This window comes from Cottoperca gobio, chromosome 10 (genome assembly GCF_900634415.1).
Source record: "Cottoperca gobio chromosome 10, fCotGob3.1, whole genome shotgun sequence".
Lineage (NCBI taxonomy): Eukaryota > Metazoa > Chordata > Actinopteri > Perciformes > Bovichtidae > Cottoperca > Cottoperca gobio.
The window spans coordinates 2,864,976-2,884,629 of NC_041364.1; the positions used below are offsets into that span (position 1 = coordinate 2,864,976).

The 19,654-nt window shown below is 44.4% G+C and overlaps 1 protein-coding gene across 1 annotated transcript in view; it reads right to left on the reverse strand.

Moving 5' to 3' along the window:
* The window catches only part of afg2a (AFG2 AAA ATPase homolog A), a 104,828-nt gene that overhangs the window by 75,125 nt on the left and 10,049 nt on the right, over positions 1 to 19,654 (reverse strand). The window contains exons 11-14 of the mRNA XM_029442082.1: positions 12,411 to 12,565; positions 3,958 to 4,167; positions 566 to 619; positions 245 to 324 (exon numbers count right to left, since the gene is read on the reverse strand). Of these exons, the coding sequence (XP_029297942.1) occupies positions 245 to 324; positions 566 to 619; positions 3,958 to 4,167; positions 12,411 to 12,565 (499 nt within the window). The remainder of the gene's footprint in view (positions 1 to 244; positions 325 to 565; positions 620 to 3,957; positions 4,168 to 12,410; positions 12,566 to 19,654) is intronic.

Below are 19,654 nucleotides of genomic sequence, written 5' to 3' on the forward strand. Positions count from 1 at the left end.
TTTTGAGATGTTTGCACCGTCCATTCATAATTGAATCTTTGTGAAACAAGCTGGGACACAGCGAGGGATGGTGAATTAAAGCAGGCCGCAGCGATGACTGCACATGTGTCATCGCTGGACAATGACTGACCACAATGCTGAAAGTAGCAAACAGTGGACAGTAGTTGTGGACATTCATTTTGGAATCTGTTCAGCTCTGTCAAGGACACTTTCTATGTGGGGTATGAAAAGTAACACGCTGTACCTTCCTCTCTCACTGGCGAGAGCGTCGATCTCATCAAAGAAGACGATGGAGGGAGCGACGGCCCTCGCCTTCCTAAACACCTGCAAGAGCGGGCAACAATAGAGGAGAGGGGAAACACATCTTTAACAGGACAAATGAATCATTCTCAGCACAAACATACACAGGAAATACTCGTTAATGTCAGAAACTACATCTCAGGTCATCCGTTCATTACATCAGCAACTAAAAATACTCGTGAAGTGTTGACGCGTTCCAGAAAATAACGCCAGCTTCTCACATTTACTCCAGCCTTTCTTTGTAATGGAAGTTGACTGTACTAACCTCTCGCACGGCTCTTTCAGACTCTCCAACGTACTTGCTCAGTAATTCTGGACCCTAAAAGAAAAAAGTATTATTAAGTGGTCAGATTTGTGGTCTGTAGCTTATTATATTATATAATAATCAGCAATCAAGCCGGAGGTTTGATGATCTGCTGATAAGAAAGTACACTGAACTAACCGATCCAGAGACGATGAATGACTAGTTTAAAGTTTCTGATTTCGAGTTCATAATCTTCAGGACACTCATTTCTAATCACGGTTATGTCTTGAGATGCGTCACCTGGTGCCGCTGTGCGTGTGTCACCTGGTGCCGCTGTGCGTGTGTCACCTGGTGCCGCTGAGCGTGTGTCACCTGGTGCCGCTGAGCTTGTTTCACTTGGTGCCGCTGTGCTTGAGTCACCTGGTGCCGCTGTGCGTGTGTCACTTGGTGCCGCTGTGCTTGAGTTACCTGGTGCCGCTGTGCGTGTGTCACCTGGTGCCGCTGTGCGTGTGTCACCTGGTGCCACTGAGCGTGTGTCACCTGGTGCCGCTGTGCATGTGTCACCTGGTGCCGCTGTGCGTGTCGATGGTTTAAACGCAGAACTAACATCCTGATTGGCGAGAGAAGCAGCTGCTGCTCTGTGGCGTCTTTCAGAGATTAAAAGAGGAACACAGTGAAACAAGTGATAACACAGCGTGAGAATGTCATGAAGGGCAGCAGGGTGCGTGTGCTGTGACTCCACCGTGCTGCTTCCATGTTCACTGCACACCGTGTGCCGGCTTATGTTGCAAATTAAGACATTTCTCATGTTTACTTTATACCAGTGCTGCTGCTCCCACAACTGTTGTCACTGCTGTGACTCGACAAATACAAGCTTGTGTTTGACGAGTTCTCACGAGCAAAATGTGTGAACAAAAGATCAATAATGTGTGCAGTGAGGACGGCCACATTGTCTTTTTGCACAGCCTCGATTACCGCCGCACAGAAACACTTTCACACGAGGGATTTATTTCCAGTTTTGACACTTTGATGGTCAACAATGAGCCATGCAGATCACTGTTACTGTCTATAACTGCTGCAGGTTACTCCTATCACTGCTACTGAAACCACATTGCGGTGGCTAAATCAGATTTGAAATGCATTTTATTTGATCAGGACGATGCGATTTAATATGGAGAGACAACATAGAGTTTGCTAATGTTCTCCCTACTTGGGCTTTGACATGTATGTGCATCTTTTAATATCATAAAACCAAAATACACTGTGAATAAAGATAAAACATTTGTTCCTCTCGCTGGAGAGTTTCACTCGTGTTTCAGGTTGGACAGTAGAAACGGAGCTTTTTGAAAATATGCAGCATTCTGCACAGACACCGTCGGGTGTGATGTAGCAGGACAGTTATTTAAGTTCATCACTCATGTTAAAAGGTCAGAATATATTATGTTTATTTTGTGTGATGCATTGTTGAGCACACGGGAGGAATTTCTGTTCTACGGGTTAAAGAAGTTACGCATCAACATTTTGTTCTTTGCTGACAAAGAACAAGAAGAGTCATTCTGCATCGTTTAGGCATTTCAGTGTTGACGGGAAACTTTACACAAATGTCCCAAAGACACGAATGCTGCTTGTTGTTTTCTTACGCTAACTGCATGTTTCAGATTTAGTAGGGAAAGTGTGGCATCTGCTTCAACTACTCCAGCTAACACTACTTGCAGCACCACCACTAATCCCACTTTTATTACTACCACCACTAACTGACCCTCCTATTCCCCAGCGCGCTCTTCTCCCTCCGCTTCAGTCCATTCCTCCCCTCTTCTCTCTTTCCCTCTGAGGCAGATAAACATCCACTCAGCCCTAAGAAGAACTTCCTCCCCTGCAATCCACCCTTTCAACACCTCTGCGCTGACGGAGGAGACGACACTTAACTCCCAGCCCTTTTGTCTCCTGCAGTAAGTGTGCAGGTTGACTCATTAATCCCAGGTTCCTCTCTCAGAGGCCGAGGCAGGGGCTGGACACGGTGACTTTAAAACCATTGACAGTGTCGAGATACAAGCCGTGCGTGTGTGTGTGCGTGTGCACCCGTGCATCTGCGGATGTGAGTGTGTTTGAGTGGCCGGTGCAGTGGGAGGAAACTGAAATTGACAAGATGATAATAGGGCTTTTTCACACAGAGGAAACAGGCTGAGCCTTAAAGTATCCACATTTAAATCTGGATAACGTATCTATGTCAAAGCAACCGCTGCACTGGAAAAACCTGATACTGTTATTGCAGATGCTGGAGAGCGGCTTTCAGCAGGAGGGACAGGATGTTTTTGAACCTTTTCATAAAGCAGATACTCTTCCTGATGACTTGAAAACTGCTGCACAAGATTATAGTCCAACTGGTTTTTTTATCATCTTTGTATCAAACGAATATGCACCTTCAGTTAGTTCAGTTAGTTCAGTTAGCTTCCTCTAACGGCTGTTTAGAAACTTAGAGTCTGGATAAGCCGTATTTGGAGGACGAAGAAAAACTACGTTTGTTGGCATTTCAAGTAAACACAAAGACTTAGTCGCTGCACATACCACGACATCATGAAGCGCAATAAAACAAAACAAGCCTGCGAGTCACACCCGGCGTCTGCAGATGTCTTAATGACCCCCGGTTGAGAGATTCTGTCGGAGCTTTCGGTCTCGCATGGCAACGGCTTTGGAAATGTTTACCGATCAAAAATGTCAACAAGCTGATCAATCAATCTCTGTCAGCCGGGCCTGAATGGGGCAGAGGTGCGGGGGACGGAGGGGGCAGGCGCAGAGGATGGGGTGATGAATGAGAGGGGACAAACACAGGGTCAAAGGTCAGACAGGGAAGGTTTCTGCAGCGGAAGTCAGGACGCCTCCAGGTCATCGGGGAAACATCTCCGCCACGACTCTGACACGTTCGATACACTGAGGATGGTGTTTGTGGACGAATTCATTATGTCAGCCGCTAATTACACAAACCCACAGAACTTTACTTGTTAGTGGAAATCCTAAAGTTTCCAAAGAGACCAAATGTGTTTGGCTGGATTTTGGGCACCTGAATGTTTCCCTTATGGTGCCGTTATTGGGTCTTAGATTTGAATATGTAACTGTCAGTCAGTGTGGAATAATGTGAGTTTTAATAAGTTACATACAAAGTTTGTGACTGTGAGATGATATTCAATCAATCACCAAGCAAATCATCACTTCTGACTTTCTGGATGAGCTCCACTCCCTTTATTCCCCACGGAGGCACAGCTGGAATACATTGTAAGTTCACACGTGTGTATAAGAACTGGGAGAAACAACATTTTGCAGAGCGTCGTCATACACGGCTCACTCTTGTTCAGACAAAGAAATTAAAAGATATCATTCTTGGAAAACAGAATTATGACTCATTGATGAAAACTCACTTTAATAGCCAGGAAGTTGAGCCCACTTTCATTAGCCAGCGCCTTGGCTATCATGGTCTTGGAGCAGCCCGGGGGCCCGTACAGCAGGACTCCTTTAGGCGGCTCGATCCCCATGCGGATGAAGGCCTCAGGGTGCTTCAGAGGCCACTCCACGGCCTGCTTTAGCTTCAGCTTCACCTCCTCCATCCCCCCTACGTCCGACCAGCGAACCTGCAAGAACAGAAGAGACATTATGGATGATTACACAGACAAATCTATAACTTACAAACCGAAGCATTTCATGTAACAGCAAGGTTACATGATGGAAGAATAAGGGTTCAAGTTCCCCTATTTAAAAAGGGGAACCAGAGAGTGTGTGCCAACTACAGGGGTATCACACTTCTCAGCCTCCCTGGTAAAATCTACTCCAAGGTACTGGAAAGGAGGGTTCGGCCGGTAGTCGAACCTCTGATTGAAGAGGAACAATGCGGATTCCGTCCTGGTCGTGGAACAACAGACCAACTCTTTACTCTTGCAAGGATCCTGGAGGGGGCCTGGGAGTACGCCCATCCGGTCTACATGTGTTTTGTGGATCTGGAGAAGGCGTATGACCGGGTCCCCCGGGTGATACTGTGGGAGGTGCTGCGGGAGTATGGGGTGAGGGGGTCACTTTTGAAGGCCATCCAATCTCTGTACACCCAAAGTGAGAGTTGTGTACGGATACTCGGCAGTAAGTCGGACTCGTTTCCAGTGAATGTTGGTCTCCGCCAGGGCTGCGCTTTATCACCAATCCTGTTCGTGATTTTCATGGATAGGATATCGAGGCGTAGTCGTGGAGGAGAGGGGTTGCAGTTTGGTGACCTGAGGATCTCATCGCTGCTCTTTGCAGATGATGTGGTCCTTATGGCATCATCGGTCTGTGACCTTCAACAGTCACTGGATCGGTTCGCAGCCGAGTGTGCAGCGGTTGGGATGAGGATCAGCACCTCTAAATCTGAGGCCATGGCTCTCAGCAGGAAACTGGTGGATTGCCTACTCCGGGTAGGGAATGAGCCATTACCCCAAGTGAAGGAGTTCAAGTACCTCGGGGTCTTGTTCTCGAGTGAGGGGATGATGGAGCGAGAGATTGACCGGAGAATCGGAGCAGCGGGGGCGGTATTACAGTCACTTTACCGCACCGTTGTGACGAAAAGAGAGCTGAGCCAGAAGGCAAAGCTCTCGATCTACCGGTCGATCTTCGTTCCTACCCTCACCTATGGTCATGAAGGCTGGGTCATGACCGAAAGAACGAGATCACGGGTACAAGCGGCCGAAATGGGTTTTCTCAGACGGGTGGCTGGCGTCTCCCTTAGCGATAGGGTGAGAAGCTCAGCCATCCGTGAGAGACTCGGAGTAGAGCCGCTGCTCCTTTACGTTGAAAGGAGCCAGTTGAGGTGGTTCGGGCATCTAGTAAGGATGCCACCTGGGCGCCTCCCTAGGGAGGTGTTCCAGGCACGTCCAGCTGGGAGGAGACCCCGGGGAAGACCCAGGACTCGGTGGAGAGATTATATCTCCTCACTGGCCTGGGAACGCCTCAGGATCCCCCAGTCGGAGCTGGAGGATGTGGCCCGGAGAAGGGAAGATTGGGGTTCCTTACTGGAGCTGTGGCCCCGCGACCCGATCCCGGATAAGCGGTAGACGATGGATGGATGGATGGATGGATGGATGGATGGATACAACCAAATCAATGTTTAAGGCCAATTTAATACCAGTAACAGTTTTGGTACTAAACATGAAACAATTGACCGTGACGTATATAGGAACACTTGAATAACATAAAAAGATCAATTATAATGAAGAAGTAGAAGAAGATGCAGAAGATGACGACAAAGAAGACAATATCAAAGAAAGAGAAGAAGAAGAAGAAGACAAAGAAGACGACGACAAAAAAAGAGAAGAAGAAGAAGAAGACGACGACAAAGAAAGAAAAGAAGGAGAAGAAGACAAAGAAGACGACGACAAATAAAGAGAAGAAGAAGACAAAGAAGACGACGACAAAGAAAGAGAAGAAGACGACAAAGAAAGAGAAGACGACAAAGAAAGAGAAGCAGAAGGAGAAGAAGACGACAAAGAAAGAGAAGAAGACGACAAAGAAAGAGAAGAAGAAGACGACAAAGAAAAGAAGAAGACAAAGAAAGAGAAGTAGAAGAAGACGACAAAGAAAGAGAAGAAGAAGAAGACGACAAAGAAAAAGAAGAAGAAGACAAAGAAAGAGAAGAAGAAGACACAAGAAAGAGTAGAAGAAGAAGAAGACGACAAAGAAAGAGAAGAGAAGACAACAAGAAAGAGAAGAAGAAGACAAAGAAAGAGTAAGAAGACAAAGAAAGAGAAGAAGAAGACAACAAGAAAGAGAAGAATAGAAGACAAAGAAAGAGAAAGACAAAGAAGAGAAGAAGACAAAGAAAGAGAAGAAGAAGACAAAGAAAGAGAAGAAGAAGACAAAGAAAGAAAGAAGAAGAAGACAACAAAGAAAGAGAAGAAGAAGACGACAAAGAAAGAGAAGAAGAAGATGACGCTTCAGGAGTAGCAGTAGTAAAGATGTAGCAGTATAATTTTGTCGTAAAAAATAAGTATTTGTAGTAGAAAAACATAGTAAAGGAAGAAGTAAAAGAGGTACGAGTAGTAGTACAAGTGGAAGAAGAAGAGGAACACAGCAGAGTAGTATTACTAGAAGGAGAAGATCCGTCTGGATTCCAGTCAGAATGCTGAATTCAATGCCTCAGGTTCAGTGGTATTAATCAATCACACAATAACATGCAATCAAACAAAATGCATCACATGTATTAAACCGGAGGTGGACAACAAGGAGAGGCCAAGTCCTAATAAATGATCAACATTGGTCAAATGTACTCGCTCCAGTTCCACTGAAGTATCGTACAGTTCTAATCTGTGGCAGCTCAAACACGAGTGCATCGCCAGCAATAAATGCAACAGACCAAACAGACTGTGATTGCACGCTGATGTCACCGACGTTCTCGTGTAACTCACACGGACGACCTTTTCAACTTTCTGACCGCCCGGCTAAATTGCAGAGAACTAAAAGTTGTTCCAGGAGGAGGGAAGTGAAATATAAAAGCATATTTGGAAGGAGATGGAGGAACTGAGGTCTCCGGTTGAATCACGGAGACTCTGGAAGGAGCAACAACAGGCGGAGTTAGCCAACAGCTGTCTTTCTGACAGATGGAAGAAGGGAGGAAGGGAGGGAGAGAGTCCGGCAGTAAACAACCGGAGGAGATAAAGCAGATAAGTAGAGAAGCCCTCGTCCAAAACCCTCTCAGACCTCCCTCTCATCCTTCCTGTCCCTTTCTTCATTACCGATCCATTATCCCCTCCCTTCTCTCGCTCTCCTATACCTCATCTACCTTCACACCCTCTCTTCCTCCCTGTTTCTTATGCATCTGCTGCACTCCTCTTCTTCCTGTCCTCACGCAGCTCTCTCTCTCTCTCTGCACAGAAGAAACCGGGTTACTGGAAGAAAGGAAGTCGTACGGTGCGTTTACCTGCATTGTAGTAGTTTTCATCCCTGACCTTGTTTTGAACAGTGCCTTATTAAAGGAGCATTACGTCTGTTTACTCATCATAGAGAGTCCTATCATACAAAAACAGCTGTTTCTGAGAAAGTAACCCTGGTGATGTCATCATGGTGTAACAGGAAGGGAAGGTTAAAGAAAAGATAAAGTTGCTTTATAGGAATTATAGGATACAGCATTGATTTAAAGCCTCATTGGACTGAATATCAGGATGTCACATACTCCATGTTGCTCTTTCTTTTTAGAATTGCTGGAGAACCTCTGTCAACTTTAGACGAGATCAAATCTTTAAAAGGTTTCTCTAACTACTAACCTGATTACTGAAACTGGGTTTTATGTATTTCATGGAGAAATCAGGTTCAGTGCTGTAGATAAAAAATCAAATCGATTCACCCAAAAATCTTCGATCATACAAAACGCAAATCTGTCAAACCTTTGTTTTACTTCCAGCTTTTTAAATATGAATCTCATTGTTTCTGTATTTTATAGGATTTTAGTTTTCATCATCTTGGGCTCTGGTAATGTGGCCACGTGGACAAAATAATCAGCAGATTAATCAATAATCTGATAATGTAAATACAGTGTTAATCTCCCTTCCTCTCCTCTCTTTCCAACGTCTTTGTGCTTCTAATCTCTACTGCACTCCTTTCTTTCTTCCCTCACTTGACCCTCACTATCACGCCATCTCTCCCTTAATAACTGCTGTTTACCTCTCTCTCTCTCTCTCTCTCTCTCTCTCTCTCTCTCATGCTCACTCCCCCCCTCACCCTCCTCCTGCTCTCCATCCAGAGGTAACACATCCCAGGCCACCGGCGCCGTCTCCGGGGAACGAAGCACCTAATGGAAACCTGGCGTCTGGCCACATACTGTAAATACCGAACAATTTATGGACAGCGCCGAGCAAGAGAGAGGAAAGGACGGATGGAGGGGTGGGGAGGGAGGAGAGGAAGGGAAGGAGAGGAGTGTTGCAGAGATGAGGAGATAGGCCGGAAGCAGGCCAGCGAACCAGAACGCTTAATTGATGGCCCAAAGAAGAATGAAATGAAATAAAAAGTATAGTGAGATGAAGGCAACTGTAAAACCGGCTAATAGAGAGAGAGATGGAAGAAAAGTTGTGCGGCTGCACCTACAGAGGGAAGCTTTTAATGTAATGTTATTCGACTTAAACAAGCGTACTCGCATTTACATTTACATGACGGCAAAATGAAGATTTATGTGGCTGGTGCATTTAATCTGTAATATATTATTAAATATTATATTATTTCATGCCCAGAAGAACAATCTTAAGCAAACATGAAGAACAGGATGAGGATGCAACAAGCAGCAACGTCTGGGTCTGAAAAGTGAAGCCAATGCGGAAGTTTCTTAAAGCTGCATTACTTCTAATGACCAGCAGGGGGCGACGTCATTGGTTGCAAAAATAATTGTATAGAAGACTATGAGAAAATGGCCGTACTTCTCACTTGATTTATTACCTCAGTAAACATCCTGACGTTGGTGAAAATCGTTTCAAGTCGTCTTCATATAGCATGATGCTCATTTAGTAAATTATGGTCACATTAGAGTAAAATAGACGATAAAGAAGGGAAGGCTTTAAGGCGGAGCTACTTTGTGATTGACAGGTCGTTAACACAGTGTTTGGGTGTTGTCCGTGTTTTCGTCTTAGAACTTTAACCCTTCAACAAAGTATTTGCAGTTCATTAATTGAAACATTTTGGTCACCTAGCGTTCAGTTCTACTTCAATCCACCCTTTCGAGTCACAAACCCACAAACTAATGGTGGACGTCCACTTGTTATATCCAGTCTATCAGATGTAAGTCCAGTAATGTCTTTGTTTTAAAAAGAGTTCAGCGAGAAACACTGAAGTCTCCAAAGCACCAACAAAAAATTGCGACTTCAGAAATGTCTGTAGATGCAGCTGCAGAGTAAACAGCTTAAAATAACAGAAAATCAAAGGAACTACATGTTTACTAAGTCTCTGCAGTTTGATCTTCATAGAGATGTCCGTAGTTAATAACTGATAATGTTCTTTCTGGTGGGAAACAACAGTTGTCATATGTCAAATGTCAGTAAACAGTTCTATGATATGTGACATTACATGTTACCCAATGTCATATGGTTTGTCTTTATGTGGTAAGTAGGGGTGGACAATGCGGTAGATAAATTCCTATCATTTCTAACCAAACTGTAGCAAGTTAACCCGACTCATCAGGTACAGAACACAAACCTAAACACTAAGAATGACTCGCGTCCTGAGGCTGCTGTCTGAACCACATTTAGTGTTTGTGCTTTAAAAAGGCCTCGATCCTCTTGAGTTTACTTCATCCTCAGACCTGCCAATCACCCCCTCCTTCCACTGAGGAAGCAGATGTGCAACACAACACTGTAAAGTCTCATCTTCCCCCTTTTTGTTGCATTCTTTGGTTAAGTCTCTGCAGACTTAATGGAGTCATTGTCAGAAATAACAATATAAAGTAGCATTAATTGCAAGGTGCTTTTTGTCACGAACGAAGCGCCTGTGGAATTAGAAGGCAACGTTTTGACTCACACCTCGCTGTGTGGCGTTTCCCCCCCCTTCTTACCTCCCTTCCTTTTTGTACGAGACCCAGTTATTATCTTTTACTGTTGTTTTCTGAACTTTACAAGGGGCCTCTCAGGCTCTGGCCCTTTGATGGGGTTGAAAGGAGGGTGTGGGGGACTTCTCAGACAAAAAAAACTCAAGGGAGACGAGGAGTAAGTTTAAAAGGAGGAATAAATGGGCTTGTTATACAGCTGCCAAATGAAAATATTAAAGCCAGACTGCAGAGTGGAAGATGATTATAATAAAAAAAAAAGCAATGCTGGGTAAACTAAAAAGATTTAAAAAAAGAGGAAGAATGTCTCGTCACAAAACATCAAAGGATTAAGAATTAACTTTCAATTTATTTACATGTAAATATAACAAATCGAGGGGCGTAATCTGCAAAACTCAAATCTCTAGATACGTGATCCGAGGAACTCGAGGCGTGTATTCATCCAGCACCACTGGAAGTTTCTTATATAAAATGGATTAGAAACAAATGTTTGCACTCATGTGGATATAATCAAGTCCGGGGCTCTGCGGCTGGCCTTTCAGCTGAGCTGCGCTAGGGGGATAGAAAAAAAAATAAGAAATAGCGAACTCAAGCTCACTCCCCTCTCTCTCGTTTCCAGGAACCGGCCGCAAAGGACTGAACGTCTCTGGGTGAGCTCAGTGCAGAGTGTTGCAGAGAGAAGAGGGGAGGCGGGTGGGGGTGAACGGATAGGAAGGACATTTCTTCTTCTTCTCCTCTTTCTCTTTTTTTTTTGCTTTCTGGCAGGAACAGTCAGCGACCCGATCTGCTTTCAATTACCGGTGGAGGATGATGTTAGCCTTCTTCCTGTCCGTTATGTCTTGCACATGCAAACTCCAAAACATCCTGGAGTCTCACCACTGTCCTCTCATCCCCCCCCCCCCTCCTCCCAGTAAAGTGATTCTTCTTCATTGCAGTGGAGGGTAAAATGGCCACGGGGTCATTTCCACTCTTCCTCGGACTGACCCCATCTTTTAAGTGATTCTGTGGTCAGTGGTCCAAAGGGGAGTTGAGGGATTTTCTGAATGTCAAAAGAGGGAAACGGAGCTGCTGCTGATGAGCTTTGACTTTTTCTTGTGGCAATAATTAGTGAGTTGTTTAGGTTAGAAGTTAGAAATGAAGCAAAGACTGAGTGATGGTTCGGTCGTCCTGCTTCCTCGTGACTGAGACGCAACTAATGCTGATTACAAACAAAGGATCCGATACAGATTGTGTCGTTAAGGATGATGTCATAAACTTATTCTTTTCTCTCAGTACTCTATGACATGTAACCAAATGTGTATTTGTTTGTCTTATATAACTTCTTGGTTTTGTTCTACAGCTGAAGAACATTTCTAAACTTAAGCCCGTTGTATCTCAGGCTGAGCTGGATCAGGAGCATTAAACTCTCTATTCACTTCTATGCAACACGAATCTTAAACTGGCTCCCGATCAAATTTGGATATTTGTTAGCTCCTGTAGCCTTTTATCGTCAGTCGATCTCTAAGACATTCTCCTCACGGCTCGCTGTACTTCGCTCCAGGCTGAAGAGTTAAGAACAAAAACTTTGTTTTTGTATTTTCTAAACCTTGGAACTCCCCCTGTTTGGACTTTCGATCTATGTGCACCTTTAAAAAGCAGCTCCAGACGCACCTGCTTACACCTGTGTTCAATCATCTGTACTATATTTTTATATATAGTCTTATTGTGTCTGTATGTCATGTCTGTTTCTTTTGTCTTTGTAATGTGTTAGAAGGTGCTAGTAAACTTTAATTACTTCTTCTGACCAGCTGCATTTCTTTAATGCCTCTTGGCTAACACACAACCCAGACACACTTTGGCAACAGTTAGGAATTATATCAGTCAGGCCTGGAAGGCATCAATTTTCCTATTTTATGTCTTTTGTTTTATTCCCTGACTACATTACTCACACTGATGCTTCCAGGACAGGAACGTTTCCAGGGGACCAGGAAACATTTCCTTTTTTGAACCAGGAACTAAATTTAGCTCCTTCAGTTCCTGGTGCAGAAAAATCTCTGTTCCGGAAGTAGTCATTTCTGATGGTCCTGGAACTATTGGGGCCGACTTTGCAGTGTGCATGGCGCCGATTGTCCAAACCAACCAGCCGAAGAACTCGTGGCTGCTACAACTTGTGTCCAGCATCCAAAGAGGAAACACCGAGTTCCATTAGTATCAATATCAGGACAAAGCAAAGACATTTTGGGTTTTATTGAGTTTAAAAGCAAAGCTATGTCGTTGGGTTTCCAACTATTCTAAAAAATAAAGAGATGGTGTGTTCATGAGCGGATGAGGGAGACGGAGAGTTTACTGTACCTTGGGGACGTCGATAGCGACCTCCCTCATGGCGCTTGGCTTCACAACAGACATGGCCCACTGGAGGTCCTGCAGAGTGACGTTCACTGTCCCCATCAGCTGCTGATCTGACGGTTGGTGGGAACCTCTCAGTGCTCGCTTCAGTGCATGCAAACCTGCAGAAAGAGAGTTTACACATTTTAAATCTCTCACTAGATCAGCAGACGAAAGAACTTCTTTATTCTGAACTGTTCTCAATGAAGTCATGCTTCACAAAGAAGGAAAGAAACGTCAATAGACCAAAATTGAGCTCCAGATAATAATGCCACGGCAGAGCCAAGTTTATATTTAAAAAAAATGTTTCAGTAGCGTCTTAAAGACATTCAGCTCCACGTAACAGAAAGTGTGAATCATTTAGAAGACAAAAGCTTAAGAAGCAATAGTGTCGTTGTGGCTTTAGGGTTTTCATTTGAAAACCACATGCACTCAGTCCAACTTCTTACTGAAAACATTCAGGCTTGTACACGCTGGGAGGATACACGCCCAGCGAATGCAAATCTCAAAATTAACACTAATTCCCCTTTTGATGGCAAAAATAATTGGGCTTGCATTATTGGGGGGAAAAAAAGAGAGTAGGCCGAAGGGAAGGGAAGTGTAATTGAAGCGCTTAAGGTTTGAATACCCTCAGTTCCAGAGACTTTAGCATGTGAACAAAAAGACGAGAGCAAAACAAACAGTGATGCATCAATATCAAGAACACGCTTTTGTCTCGCCTTGAAAACGAGGTCACAGCAGATTTAAGTGAAGGAGAAAGATCTGGGCACAGACAGCTCTGCAAAACGATGAGTGATGAGTGAGAAGCACCGAGTACACACAAACAACACACATTTCTAAAGCAGAACACACAAAAAAAGATTGTATTTAATCACAAGGAGAGTTATTAAACACGCACGCTCCTCTTGCATCACGCTAATAAAACTGTCAAGTGTAGTTCAGGCATCCCAGGTTCCACAAGTAAAACTCCTATTGATTTCTATATAGATGAAGTTAAGTGACGGCCAGTTGGAGCACATGCTCCTGTTTGAATCATCGGTACAAAGAAGAGCAGCCGTGTCACAATATGTGGTTCTTCGATGAAACGTCACAAGCCTGTGTGAGTACACAAGGAAACATCCACATTCTGCGATTGAATGTGCGATGCTAATGCCGAGCTGAAGCTAAAGGTTAAGCTTTGTGGAAACACTCGGCTGTTTGAATAAGTTGACTTCTGGATTCTGGGTAAATACTGGATGAATTGTGTTGAGGGTTTGCTGGAGCTCAGAAAAGGTTTGAGGGTCAGCAGCAGAGATAATTAGCTGATACAAAGCTATAGAATCTATATATTCTATTCATTTCATCTAAAGTCAGCGGCTCCTCTGACTTCTTGGTCGTCTATTCTTGGACACCAAGCGGTTGTGGTCGAGAGTGCTATGATAGCATTACTGCTTCCTTTTCTCCTTCAAGTCTTTCACAGTCCGTCAGAGGATCTAAATGAATGACCTTCCTGTCATAGGACTTCTGTTTCAACAACCACTTGAGTTGTTATCTCCGTCAGAGAGGAAATGAAGACTGATTAAGGACCTTTCTCTGCAGCGTGTCCTCGGCATAGGATGTTATTTCAGGTTTGAGTTTTCTTTGAGGAGAGTTTGTGAAAGAGTTTCCAAAATCATAGCAAAAGCCTAACATGCTGGTCATGATCGAAGCCTGCAACAGAACGCAAACATTTGCAGCTTCGCTGAGAGAATCAAGTGCACGAGAACCTTTTTGGTCTTTTTCTGTTTGCACTTTTCTCCATTTCACATTACAGAAAAACAGGGTCTGCTGGTTGCAATATTGCATGCAATCATTACTTAATAGGCAGAGGAGAATGTGTGAGAAGAGTAGAACTACGACGATGCAGAAAAGGCCATGTGTGCGTCAGCTTGCATGCAGCTGTGCAGATTTAACCCCTACAGGTGGGAGGACAGGTCTCCTCAGAGTGAATTACACACTAACTTTGGACAATGATTAGTAGTTACAAAACCAGCCCACAACCACGTTTCCAACCCCAGTGTTGGGTAACAGAATATTAGACACACAACCCTTCCCAATGCACATGTGCACACATCACACAGACGCACAAACTTTTGGCTTCCTCTTCTGAGCTAATGGGGGGGAGGGTGTTCTGGGCGGGAGTTGGGGTGGCGAGGGCTGGAGGGGAACGGACGTGGTCCAGGGCTCGAGGCCAGGGAGCAGACGAGAGGGGATTTACGATCAGACAAGACTGCATCCTGTTTATATTTTCCAGGACCCGTCCAACTAGGCGAGGCACAGACGGAGACGAAGAGGAGAAGGAGAAACACAATTAATGCAAGCAGGTTTGTCTTCGGCGAGCACGCCAAGATGAGGTCAATGTGTTCCCCAGTCCCGGCCCCCTGAAGTATGATGTCTTTTTCTAGCTCTTCCACCCACTCCCCTTCTCACTCTGGATCCCTAGAGGTCCGAACTTCCCATCTTTCCACCTGGCTGCCGCTTCAGCTCTTCATCTGCGTTAAAGCTTCAGCCCGGCGCTGCTTAGACTGCACAAAAACATCTGGTTTGAGTGGAAGGGACAAGGCAAGACAAGACAGGATGTGGAAGGAAGCTGGGGCGAGGAGGGAGATGAGGAGCACCAGCCACAACACCATATGCACTAACCCCAAACCATCAGCTGCCTGCCCTGTGAAGGTGGAGGAACCCAGCATCCTTCAGGCCTGAGAGGACAACCTGAGAGACAATGTGATCATGAAGGACCCACAAGAGGGATAAACCTTCAGCATGCGGATCCATCATTGAGCAGAATGACTCCTTTTACATAAAGTCCACAACATGTGAACTGCTATGTTCAGGATCTGTTCAAAAGAATCCATATATACAAAGACAATAAACTATACACACCAACATTTGTATTCATTTAAACACATGCAACTCAATAAGAAGAATGGTTAGCTTTGATAGATCTTCTGCAGCATTGATTTGTGATGTTTTATTAGAGTGCTTTGCTTCTTTGGCATTTTTCCATATTAAATGTGGAGGTCTTGCAGACTCAACATTTCTGCAAAAGGGTATTTTCTAGATTCAATCATCTAACTAGCTAAAGTTAGAAAATACTTTACAGCGCAGACTGAAAGCTAGTTTAAAGGGGCTGGTTTATAGTACGGCTGCCTGGAGATGAAAATGCAGCTGACAAATGTTTAATAAATGTTTCACCAAGAAACATCTGAAACTGTCAAAACTGAAGCATTTCTCCCGCAGTAATGAAAAGCCTCGCAGAGAAACAGCCTCGCGGAGGGGAAATGGGGTTCATAAGCTGCAGAGCTCCGAGTGCAGCCTGGACGCCCGGAGGGCAGCGGAAACTTGATTCAACGATGTGACTTTAACATTTTTGCTTCAGGGATTCTCTCTCTCCTGACTGCTCTTGGCTGACTCCAAGCACACATTTGGTTTAGTTATGAAAACATCCGATGGGAAGGGAGGAGGAAGAGGCAACACAACACAATTTAATCTGAACCTTATGTGGACTCATTTTCTTCTCCTGCTTTCCAGAATGCTTCAAATTTGCAGAGATCTAGTGGGAATTGAGAGAAAAAGGGGCCCCCTAAATGTACAAGAATGCACATTTGCAAAACCTCACACCACCAGGGCATAAACTAGGTACGGAAGAGAGTTAAAGCCGGCCGGGGAGAAGAGAGGAGAACACTTATTTGTGGTTTTCCAACAGGTATGGATTTAATTATGTGGGTCCAGAACAGACCATGCCCGAAATCAAGGCCTTCTATTCGAGGGGTCGCCTCCGCTGACCCACCACAAGTACCTTCAGCACAAGATATGAATCCACTTATTCTTACAGGCTTTGATGCATTAAGTTCCAACCAGCATCGAATGATCCATAAATCAACTTCCATCAGTGACAGACTGTGTGTGTGTACAGTCACAGTTCTGAACTCCAGAAATCTGAAGTTTCAGTGAATGATGTTTTAGCTAAAGAGCATCCTTTGCCTTCTCTTGAGCAACATGTATCTGATGCGTCACACCTTTAAAAGAGCTGCTCAGGGTATGAAACTGCTCATGGACTGCAGTACGTTGGGGTTGAAGTAGAGACCGTTTGAACCCCGTCCAATCCTTCCAGCCAAACCAGATCCACAGTAAAGTCTGGACGATAAATCGGCCTGGCATATTTCAGCTAATGGTGGACAGATACTCGGGTATCTGCATGTATGACTTGCGGAAAGTGCAGCACAACAATACCAGCAATACGTCTCCATATTTCCAGCAGTCTTCATCAGTATTTATGATTAGCTCCTCTTTTCATGGGTATACAAACCCTATAGGAAACTGCACTGTATGACGTGCACTGTGCAGCTGCATCATGTGGTTGTATTAATGCAACTGCAAGTAAACTCCAGAGACCTGCCCTCAACTTCCAGGGAGGAAGAAAGAAATGAGGGAGGAAATGCTCGGAGGTTAAGTTCCAGCAGAAGACTTCAAAAAGGGAAACCTCACAGAGCTCCATTGTCAGAGACAGCAGATCATCACCCACATAGTGCAGGACGGTGCGTCAAGAGAAGTCCATCTGCACTTCAACAGTGCATTCCACATTTCAACAGGGAAGAATCAGGACCGTGTGCGGCTTCATGCTGCATCGGACAGCGGCAGCTCCCCTGCGACACTCGTACTCGGAGGAAATGTGAAATTCTTTGTGCATTACAAAACCACAGGAACGTTTTCATTACTCGCCGGAGCTTCCGGACCACTCTTTGCACCTGTATTTACAATAACCAACATCTGTTCCCAGAGCCGCAATAATACGTTTCTCTTAAAGTGCACACACACACACACACACACACACACACACACACACACACACACACACACACACACACACACACACACACACACACACACACACACACACACACACACACACACACACACAGAGAGATGACAAAGACAAATACACGTGCTCACACTCTCCAAACATGCAGGAAACGTGTGCAGGCATACACACACGGTACATGCTACACACACACACACACACACACACTCACAGCTGTCACTGGGTAAAGGTAAGTGCCGGGGTTAAGGAGTACAAGCAGCACATTTCCGGATTTTATAAACAGAGGCCTCAAATAAACTTCACGTGCTGATCCGACTGATATTTATGTGACTTGTCCTCAAATTCCTCAAGTGTCTTTAAAAGGACAGACGAGTTGGGAAAAGCGCTTTATAAGGCAAGGCTGCCGCTGTAAACATCAGCGAGCATTCAGCAGTGTTTGGCCCATTTAGTCTCCTACTGCACAATTTATGTCAAACAAAAGTCATTTGCGCCGCCGTTCTTCTTCCTCTTTTCTACTCAGCGCAGTAAGTATTTCGCTTCGGAGGACTGAAGTGTGTCGGCCAAATCACTTTGCACAGTTACCTGGTAAATCACTCGGGTCGTTCAGTCTAAGTTGGAGAAGCCAATGTTAAATATTGAGCCGGCGAATGAGAAGCTTTCAGCAGACAAAGTGCCGACTTGTGCGTTTATTATTCCACATAATCAATTTTACTGGCCGGTTTTGTTCCAGTGGGCTTCCCCCCTGTTTAGAGCGGCTTGTAAACAGTGCGTCCGGATGTGGCACAAACCAAACAAGCACACACACGCATACACACACACACACAAACGTGCGCCCTCACACACACAGACACTTTGCACTGTTTAGACTGTGGAAGTGAGTCATCTGCTCGCACCGAGATCAGTTGAACGCCAACAGGACGACAGAGAGACGCCCAGAGTCTGCGAGGCTCCACGAGACCACATGATAGCTTCCAATGCCACACGAAACACCTAGAGGGATTCATTATGAGGAGATGTTGTGTGTAAGCTGTGCCGAGCTGGGAACCGGGTCAATGTAACGTTTAGGGAAGTGAGATCAGACGAAATCAGTGTCGATGTGGTTACATCAACAACTTCAGGATCCAAACTATAAAAACACCTTTCTGTTTGAATCACTTCCCCTGATGCGCACTCTTCTTCTTCTTTCACACTTGTATATTTATATATATTTATACTTATATATCCTGTATATTCAGGACTCACAATAGATTTGCACAGATTTACGTTTTTCTAAAATGTTCTAAACTTTTAACACAAATGGATTTGAACCTTTTTGGCTTCTGCGCCGTCTATTTCAGATCTTATTTTCATCATCGATCAATCTGCCGATACTTTTCTAGATTAATCGATCAATTGTCTACAAAAATGTCAGAAAATAGTGAAAGATGTCCATTTCAGTTTCTCAAAGTCCAAAGCGATGCCTTTAAATGTCAAAGATATTCAGTTTAATATGATATAAAGCAGAGAAAAGTAGGAACTCTCAATCTGTATGTATCTGTTCTGACACACAACTCTCGTTGTTGCCTTTTCCTTTAGAAAGTGAGTTCAACGCTTCGTTCTCATGACATGATGCCATGATTGTGTCACTGTACGAGGATGTTTGTACAGACACGTTTGTTTCATAAAGAGAACGACACGGAGCATCCTTTGTTGGGTCTTTAGACTCTCGATTTGGAAAAGGGAAAACTGTCAAATACACTTATTGTAGAATATTAAATGAATATTAAATGAATATTAAATGAATATTAAATGAATATAAATGAATATTAAATGAATATTAAATGAATATAAATGAATATTAAATGAATATAAATGAATATTAAGTGCTGTAAGAGTTTAGAACTTAGAATTTTATTTTCTTTGCACCTTCTAGTCGCTGCACAATTTCCAGCATGCGAGTCCGAGGCAGAACCGCAGTTCTGCAAACATTAAAGCGCGACTTCTTCACTTGACTGTGCGTCAGCCTGTCCGGTAACGGCGTGCGGGCTGACACACGTCGGACAGAAAGCCCAGTCAAAGACGTGACGAGGAGCTACATCAGATACAACAGGAACGCTGTCAGAAAGGTTTATAAATAGAGTTACTGGCGTGCAGGCTGCACATTTGTTCTGCTGTGACTAACACAGTCCAGCAGATCATCTTAATGTGTACATAAATCTGTCAACTTGCACGGAGCCATGATGAAAGCCATGTCCACTTCAGACACAGTAACTGAGACAGATGAAGTTCAGAGTTGGGGGGGGGGGGGAGTCTTAAAGAAGGTCCGAATCCACAGGAGGCTTATACGGAGATGTGCGCTGACGGGGTTACCCATTCAAAAGTTAAGACACAT